Source organism: Hemicordylus capensis, chromosome 1 (genome assembly GCF_027244095.1).
Source record: "Hemicordylus capensis ecotype Gifberg chromosome 1, rHemCap1.1.pri, whole genome shotgun sequence".
In the NCBI taxonomy this organism is placed as follows: Eukaryota; Metazoa; Chordata; class Lepidosauria; order Squamata; family Cordylidae; genus Hemicordylus; species Hemicordylus capensis.
In genome coordinates this window covers 150,437,358-150,447,094 of record NC_069657.1, presented here as the reverse complement: position 1 = coordinate 150,447,094, position 9,737 = coordinate 150,437,358, and the positions used below count along the sequence as shown (strand labels likewise).

The window sequence follows — 9,737 nt, the reverse complement described above, 5'->3', positions numbered from 1 at the left end:
GATGTGGATTTGCTGGCTCTGTGGCACTCACCAACATGTGGATGCTCATATCATCAGCAGGGGAAACTCTGTGCATCCTAAGTGCTGCATCAAATGCTGTTGTGACTTACTCCTATTGGGAATGATAGGAATGTAAGTCATTTTTACAATCTCTCTTTAAAGTGCTTTCTACACAGGATGCCTTGGACTCTCCTTGTCCATAAAAGTTGTATGCTACTATATCACTGTAACGATATAGTACTTTATTTATAAACTGCCTGATATAAAACATCTCCAAGTGGTTTACATAAAACAATTAAAACCATTAAAAACAAAGTTAAAACATTAAAACAGTTTAATTTTTTTAAAACTAAGTGTTTAAACCACGAAGCATGTAACATTTGGCATAAACTCCAGCTTCCAAAAACATTGTTAATTGCTTGTATAATAAATATAGCCACAACAACAAACTGTAGTAAAAGGAACAGGACTTCATAGCCAGTGATGGAGACCATTTATTAAGCAGATACCACATTTAGGGTTCACAAATTATTAAGCAGACAGTTTTATGTGACTCCTTTTCAACTTTTGCCCAACAAAATCTTAATTGCATAGATTTTATTTAAGTGCATTTTATTCTTGTAATTATTAGTTGGGTGCCCTGCATTTTCAAGAGGCTTTGATACTTTTCACTATGTCAGTTTTATGATGAGAATTAGCAAGGTGGGGTACTAGCAAATTTGGAGCTAACGTTAGTTGTTGGTCTCTGCAGTGTGTTTTATTAGGAAAAGACTGTGTGGTTTGTTTCTGGGCATAGTTTGTGGGCATGATCTAGTGTGCCTTTCCTCTCATTTTCACATATGGAAAGCAAGGCTTAGACTTCCATACTCATAAAAAGGCAACTAGATATAGAAATCGGTATCCAGTGTAGCAGTGCATAACTCAAATGCCCCGGTGGGCTGAAACTGACCATGACTTGCTGTGTGGGGCTGAGGTCAATTTTCAACACATCATTACATTAAAATATTAATAAAAGTGTAGGGGCTGAGTGTGGGAGTCTGGGGGAAAGACATCTGGTCTCAAGCCGCTAACTGCTGTTCATCAGCAAGAAAGGCCAAGAGCTGTTAATGGCTCCTGCTGTTGCAGCAGGATATTCCTACTTGGGAGCCAGCAAAAAAGTCCCTACGGGCCAAATCTGGCCCAGGGCCTTGTGTTGTGCAGGCCTGATTTAGTGCATAGGGCCTGTGTGCACAGAAAATGCACCACTGCACACCAGGGAGAGGAGAGCTGGTCTTGTGGTAGCAAACATGACTTGTTCCCTTAGCTAAGCAGGGTCCACCCTGGTTGAATGGGAGACCACATGTGAGCACTGTAAGATATTCCCCTCAGGGGATGAAGCCGCTCTGGGAAGAGCAGAACGTTCCAAGTTCCCTCCCTGGCTTCTGCAAGATTGGGCTGAGAGAGATTCCTGCCTGCAACCTTGGAGAAGCCTCTGCCAGTCTGTGAAGACAATACTGAGCTAGATAGACTAATGGTCTGGCTCGGTATATGGCAGTTTCCTATGTTCCAGGATATGATATTGCAATGGGAATCTCTTTTGTATGCCCACAACCAGCAGGTCACCCAGCCCCAACTGTTTGATTGCTTGCAGTTGAAACTGCACAGGGCTGGAGGTCCTGGTCCTGATATAGCCATGAAAGATCCCTACAAACTGTCCTATTCTTATTGGCCTGGGAGAAAGAAAAGTCAGAGGAGGCACCTGGGACATCTGGGCCCTACAGTGGCTACTCAGAGGTGATTGGTACACATTGGTTATATTCTAATCTACCCAGTTATCTTCTCACAGTCGATAAGTACATGAGGCTCAAGAGGAATTTTGGGGGATTTTCTACCATATACGTGAGAGCCCCCCACAAAGCTAGCCAGCCTTGTTTGTAGGACTCTGGTTTGGAAATCCTTTCTTTAAAGCTCATATCTTCCTTTATTGAGCTTTTTAATATTGCTGAGCATAATGAACATCATGCACATGTTTGCATGATATAGGTATGCTTTTTTGTTTGTTTTTAAAATGCTTGATCTTTGCGTGCATGCACTGCTGGCTTGTATGTTTAGAAGTCACTGGAAGTCAGACATACCAAGGCTGTTTACTTTATATCACATAATCAAGAAGTATGTGAGGATTCGCAAACAGCTTATAGTAAAAAAACATGTACTCCCATCTGGTGCTTCAAGAGAATGAAATTAACCATGCGGTATATGAGACAAACATATGTTCTATTTGTAATCAATAAAAGAAAATGGGCAAGTAGGACAAATGTGTGTGAATCCACATACCCACTTGCTTGACATCTTTGCTCATCTCCACCCGCCCGCTTTCTCAACCTCCTGCCCATGAGCTTTCTCATAACACCTTGGCACCAATCATTGCCCTACAAATTCATTTTTATAAAATGAGTTTTAAAATGCTTCATTAGGAGGCTCACATATTTCAGACAACTTAAAGAAATAAGAAAATATTTGCCTCTTTAAATAAAGAGATTGTTTATATTTCTAAATGGCTATTTATTTGGAAAGTAATGGAAGAGTTTCTATTTGGTTTTGAAGACTCTAAAACAGGAGTTCTCAATATTTTATGATAGGCTCCTTGAAGTGCCATGTGCTGAGTAAGAAAATAAAGTGGACAAATCTTACATTCAGAAAATAATATGTTCTATAAAGCTGTTAAGGGGGGGAAAAACTGGCCAAGGTACAGGGTCCCAATCTCTAACGCCTGCCAACAATCCGTAATATATAGAAGAAGATGTAGATCACATCTATATAGATCAGGATGGCTGCAAACACGTAATCCTCAGGACTGATTGTAATTGTCTTGTGTCCCAGTAGCAACTGAGTATCATAAGCAAGGAACTGAAAGAAATTCCAAAAAAGTAATTAGTCACATGGTTCAAGAAAGTATCAAAGCTTGTCTTCAGTGTACAAATATTATTCCTGGGGCTCTCATGTCAGTCAAGGTATTTCTTTAATAACTTCACCAAGTCCTCCCTAATCTCCCAAGTGCTTTGCATCCACCCAAAATGTGCCTGCTAAGACAGCTTTCTCATGGCCCTATCCATATTCTTGCTGCATCCTACAGGCTTCCCCAGCCTTCATTTCAGAATACAATCTCCTTGTTTTCACTTACTAGCTTTAAGGAATATTTTGACTTTAAACTTGTAATTAAATTAACCTAATGACCACAGAAGCTGCAAATGGAAATCTGTTATCAGTCTGAAATCCAAGCCAAAATTTCTTCTCAGAATAAAGGGTATGTGATAGTTGTCTGTCTTCTAGGTAACCCTGCTGCCACCATTCAGGATCTTTGACACATCTAGACAAATATCATGGTCTTATGGAAAATGTGTGACAGAGCTTATTTTTCCAATATGATGTTATCTTTTAGTTTGGTGAAACACTTCTGGTGAATGTGGGAGAGGAAAGAGAATGTTCTAGCACCTTGGTAGCATTGAAGTAACAAGTTTTTTGGGTTTCTTTTTAACTTAGGCTTACTCAGGTGATATTGAACAAGTTCTTATAAGGGTAATGGTTTCAGATACAGGGGTGTTGCTAGGTACTTGAAAGATTTGGAGCCTAGGCCCTCAGCCTCCCTTTTTGATAATTAAACTCAAGCATATCCCCACTGCCAAATAATTCCATATGCTCTTCCAAGTCTTCAATATTATCATACAGCACCTAAGAAAGTGGAAGCAAGTGAGGCTAGGTGCTCTCTCTCAGGTTCTATGCGAGTGCCTGGACTGCTGCACTTCCTTTCTGGAAGAGGTCATGGCTGATGCAAGGCTGGTATAGCGAACTTTTTCTTAGCCTGATAGATTTTCTTATCCTATGCAACAGAGCATGCTCAAATGCAGTGGAGCATGCTCAGTATGATTAAAGGGGGCTTTTTTCTGGCAAAAAAAGAGTATGCTCTATCTCTCCATTTGTAGCCAGTGCCTTTAACCTGACAGAGCAATGAAAAATTATGGTCCAGTCCATCAGAAAACATTGCCTATCAGAGAGCCAGCGTGGTATAGTGCTGGACAAGGACCGGGGAGACCCGAGTTCAAATCCACATTCAGCCCTGAAACTAGCTGGGTGACTCTGGGCCAGTCACTTCTCTCTCAGCCTAACCTACTTCACAGGGTTGTTGTGAAAGAGAAACTCAAGTATGTAGTACACCGCTCTGGGCTCCTTGGAGGAAAAGCGGGATATAAATGTAAAATAACAACAACAACAACAACAGGCACCCTGGGTGCAGTTCCAAAAGACCTTGAAGAGCACCTCAACACCATAGGGGCCACAGAAATCGCCATCAGCCAATTACAAAAAGCAGCTTTACTGGGAACAGCCTATATTCTGCGACGATATCTATAACAACAGCAACAACATTGACAATAAAATTCAGCCATCCTAGGTCCTTGGGAAGGACTCGATGTCTGGATAAAACAAACCAGTCAATAACACCTGTCTGACTGTGAAAATAAATAAATAAATAAATAAATAAATAAATAAATAAATAATAACAACCCCGCAGTGATGTCGTTAGGCTATACCTCCCTCGCAGCTCAGGTGGAAGAGGAATGCTGCAAGTCCATCAAACAGTAGAGGAGGAGAAAAGAGGCCTTGAAGAATATATCAAGGACAGTGAAGAAGATGCACTTCAAATGGTCAAGAACGCGAAACTATTCAACACCAATGAAAGAAAGCAGGCCTACAAGAAAGAACAAGTCAAGAACCGAGCAGAAAAATGGAAAAATAAGCCACTGCATGGTCAATATTTGCACAATATAAGTGGAAAATCAGACATCACCAAGACTTGGCAATGGCTTAAGAATGGCAACTTGAAGAAAGAAACAGAGGGTTTAATACTGGCTGCACAAGAACAGGCACTAAGAACAAATGCAATAAGAGCAAAAGACGAAAAATCAACCACAAACAGCAAGTGCCGCCTTTGTAAAGAAGCAGATGAAACCGTGGACCACCTGATCAGCTGTTGTAAAAAGATTGTACAGACTGACTACAAACAAAGGCATGACAAGGTAGCAGGGATGATACACTTGGAACACCTGCAAAAAATACAAGCTACCTGTAGCCAAAAATTGGTGGGACCATAAAACTGAAAAAGTTGAAGAAAATGAAGATGTAAAAATATTATGGGACTTCCGACTACAAACAGACAAACATCTGCCACACAATACACCAGATATCACTGTAGTCGAGAAGAAAGAAAAACAAGTCAAAATAATTGACATAGCAATACCAGGGGATAGCAGAATAGAAGAAAAAGAAATAGAAAAAATCACAAAGATCTACAAATTGAAATGGAAAGGCTGTGGCAGAAAAAGACCCAAATAATCCCAGTGGTGATTGGCGCCCTGGGTGCAGTTCCAAAAGACCTTGAAGAGCACCTCAACACCATAGGGGCCACAGAAATCACCATCAGCCAATTACAAAAAGCAGCTTTACTGGGAACAGCCTATATTCTGCGACGATATCTATAACAATTGACAATAAAATTCAGCCATCCTAGGTCCTTGGGAAGGACTCGATGTCTGGATAAAACAAACCAGTCAATAACACCTGTCTGACTGTGTAAACAAGATAATAATATCAGAAAAGTTTGCCTTGGTACTGAAATCTGAGAGGATAATGAAAACTTACATTCTTGTCCATGAGAAAACATTACTAGGTAAGAAAATGTGACAGGATAAGGAAAAGTCTTGCTGCACCAGCCCTGGGCTGATGAGATTTGGGGCTCTAAGGAATTCATTGGGAGCCCCTGCTCCATGGGCCACCCCCTAATGATGCCCCCAGTGAATCAGATATCAAAACATATTTATGACTTGTTACAGTGTTGGTGTTTTGTGATGTTTTACTGGTAAAAATATCTCTCTGTGACTTTCCTTTTATAAGATTAGGGTGACTTGCCTGGTTACTTTGTTTTGTTTCAGACCTTCCTTCCAGTTAAAGACTTCCCAAAGACTCACCCTCTCAAAACCCTACTAACAAACTCCTTTCCTCTGCCTATTTTACCTTCTTACATTCCAAACAGGATTTCCCACAGCTACCTGCAGGGGTCCCACTACTGCAGCTTCTCTCTATCAGATAAACATTCCTGTAACGGTTGTTAGGGATATGCACAGAACCGGTTCCATGCACTCCCGGGAGCTGGGGTGGGTGGGGGTGTTTGCTTTAAGGATCGGGAAGGGTGCTCTTAAATACAACACCCTGTGTTTCCCCCGCCAGCACTGTCTTTAAAAGCGCTGTCGCGGGGCGGCTGTGTACCTCCTTGCCGTCCCGTTCAGCATAATACCGCAAGTGGCAGGTGCGCGACATGCACGTACATGGTGTGCACATGTGCACTGGGCACTTCTGGTATTATGCTGAACAGGGCTGTACACAGCCACCCCGCGGCAGCGCTTTTAAAGGTGGGGGAAATGGGGGGGGAGAGCACCCTCCCCGATCTTTAAAGCTATCCCTTTCCAACTTTCGAACCGGATCAAACGCCAGTCTTTCGAATTTGTTCAACCGTATGGGAATGGTCTGCCAAACTGGTTCATGCACATCCCTAACAGTTGTAACCTTTTACCTTCTACGCATCCTTACATTGCATTATAAAAACATTACACACAGCTCCATAACATCAACAAAAGTCATTATAACATGTATGATGCCTATAAGTGAATGATCTTATTCAATCAGGCATCTTATTGAGCAAGTTACCCTGGAGTTCCCCCACTGATTTCCAACCTCATTCCAGTATGATTTGTTATTTAGTTTGTCAAAACCAGTTTGAAATAATTTGTAGCTGCAGGCAGACATTCTGGTTTTGTATGGCTGGACATATTGTTAAGTCCAAAGCCAAAGCTCTCCAAGTCCTGGCATTTCCGTACCAGTTCCTGTTCACAATCATAATCACCTTTTAAAGTTGCCCCATGAATTTAGAGCACAAACCAATTTGCTATGAAGATAAAGTGTACAGTACTCTTATCCAAAGTCACCTTAATTGGCGCAGCGGGGAAATACTTGACTAACAAGCAGAAGGTTGCCAGTTTGAATCCCCTCAGGTACTATATCAGGCAGCAGCAATATAGGAAGATGTTGAAAGGCATAATCTCATACTGCATGGGAGGAGGCAATGGTAAACTCCTCCTGTATTCTACCAAAGAAAACCACAGGGCTCTGTGGGCGCTAGGAGTTGCAATTGACTTGACGGCACACTTTACTTTTACCTTTACTCTTATCCAAGCCTAGTTGGACAAAATCCACTCTCTAGAATTTTCATTGCCTTAGTGCCACTTTAACTTTATTGGGCTCCAATATATTCCATTCAGTAGTTGGAATGGAACTGGGGATGCCAATAGACTGTATGGTAAAAAATAGGCAGTGGTCCAATGATGAAAAATGGTTGCCTTATATAATTATAATAATACTAGGTATTTATATAGTATTTACTTAGCTTTATATAAACTGTTCAAAATACCACACATATTCAATGACATGCTGATTCAATTAATGCAATAAGGAGTAGGAAAACAGTATGTAGTATTCCTGACAACAGCATGCCAGAAATCAATGACATGCTATCTCAATTAATGCAATAAGGAGTTTTTACTAACCAGGGTGAACACAATTGCACCAATGGCTGCAAAAAGCATATCGAGCCAGGGAACCTGCAAAGAGAGAAAAGCAAAAACTAATGCAAGAGAAAGGTTAAGTGGTCACCTAGGATGAGAGCCCTTTTGATATCATCATACAGAAAGCAGGCTGTGCAGCTGAACAGAAAAGAATTACCACATAGATGTGCAGCAATCGGATTCAATCTCCCTTCCTTTCACATACACTCCCCCTCCCAACTCTGTGGTTAAATGGAAGCCATGGATGCTCATATGCCCTTGCCATAGGAAACTATGTCCAGTGATGACCTCATACATCAACCAATCTCTCGCTAATCACTTACATATTTATAGGTAAGGACAACAGCAGACATGCAACTTGTCATTATGACGACAGTGGCCAAGACAGCAAAAAAACCAGTCCAGGTTGTGAAATCCACCTGCCAATGAGAATGAGGTGATATCATCTTATTGTTCAATCATTTATTTTCTTTATTTATCATATTTCTATACCGCCTGATACAGACATCTCTAGGCGGTATACATTTTTCATCAGCATTCTTATATTTATTATTTATCTATCATATTTATATACCGTCTGATATGTGTATCTCTAGCTGGTGTACACAATTTAAAACACAAATATAAAACTGAATTAAAACAATTTCGCAGGATAAAAACAATTCAACAGTTTAAAATTAATTTCAGTTAAAAGCCTGAGAAAACAGGTGTGGTTTGAGGGTCTTTTAAAAAGCAATCACAGATGGAGATGCTCTTAGGTAGGAATTGCTAACGTGGCAAAGAGGCACCTTTTAACGTGGTGATTCTGTTTATTTAGCAGGGGAGAGTAAATGGCCTTATCCACCTCCAGCACAGTACCTTCAGTGACTGCTGCTGGTGTTTATCTGACGTTGCTTTTTAGATTGTGGGCCCTTTGGGGACAGGGATCCATCTTATTTATTTATTATTTCTCTGTGTAAATCGCCCTGAGCCATTTTTGGAAGGGTGGTATAGAAATCGAATTATTATTATTATTATTATTATTATTATTATTATTATTATTATTATTAATGGACTCGATGTCTGGATAAAACAAACCAGTCAATAACACCTGTCTGACTGTGTAAATAAATAAATTAATAATAATAATAATAATAATAATAATAATAATAATAAATTACATGTTTGAGTTCTGTGCTCTTGTCCGTGGAAAGCTAGGATGTAGGGAGAAAGGCTCTAGTTTAGCATTCTCCTCGTGTGCCAGTTGTCTAATGCAAGGACCATTTTTACATGGAGAAACACTCAACCTGCAAGCCACAGCCTGCATTCTGAAGTCCCAGGAGCTCATGTGTTTTCCCCTGAATGTACACTTTAACTCAGAAGACCTGTCCATTCAACTAGAGTTGTAATATGGGGATTGCCCACCATTCAGGCCAGATACAAATAAAGTAGGAACACAGGAAGCTGCCTGATACTGAGTCAGACCCTTGGTCCATCTAGCTCAGTATTGTCTACAGAGACTAGCAGTGGCTTCTCCAAAGTTGAAGGCAGAGGGAGGTGCTCCCAGCCAGGCTGGAAACCAGCGCTGACTGAAGCGCCTTGCAAATGGGGCTGCATGGCTCTGTTTCCATATCTGGCTATGCTCCTGTGTATGATGTCAGATTCAGGGGGTGGTTAGGGCATGCGTGCCCCATATAAACACAAATGGGGCTGCCACCAGCGGGTTGCACATGCGCCGCAGGCAGCATCCTCTGCTACTGGCTTCAACTGACGGCCTTTCCTGCACATGGTTCTTTTTGCCTTAAGGATGGGCAATGCTTATGCAGTAGTTGTAGGGGATCCAGATTATGTTCTGAAAAGCAGTGCTCATATTGTCAGAGTGCAATCAAATAGCTAAGCTGGCATATTCCCTATAGGGCAACCATCCAGCTACTATTTCTGGTGGCACAAAAAATGCTCTGTGTCTCACAATTAGCACATTAGTTGCAGTATAGGAGTGTTACAGGCACCTACTAGCTAGCAACCTTGTCATCACTGGTGATCAGAACACACTTCTCTTTCAACCCAAACTTGCGCCATTTTGAAAACTTTCAAAATGTTTGTAAACAT

The 9,737-nt window shown here is 41.1% G+C and overlaps 1 protein-coding gene across 1 annotated transcript in view; it reads right to left on the bottom strand.

The window, feature by feature from the left end:
- Window positions 1–221: 221 nt before the first annotated feature.
- LOC128330647 (protein lifeguard 3-like) overlaps window positions 222–9,737 on the bottom strand; it is a 34,003-nt gene continuing 24,487 nt past the window's right edge. The window contains exons 10-12 of the mRNA XM_053263813.1: window positions 7,973–8,068; window positions 7,632–7,685; window positions 222–2,886 (exon numbers count right to left, since the gene is read on the bottom strand). Coding sequence (XP_053119788.1) covers window positions 2,743–2,886; window positions 7,632–7,685; window positions 7,973–8,068 — 294 coding nt within the window. The 3' untranslated portion in view covers window positions 222–2,742. The remainder of the gene's footprint in view (window positions 2,887–7,631; window positions 7,686–7,972; window positions 8,069–9,737) is intronic.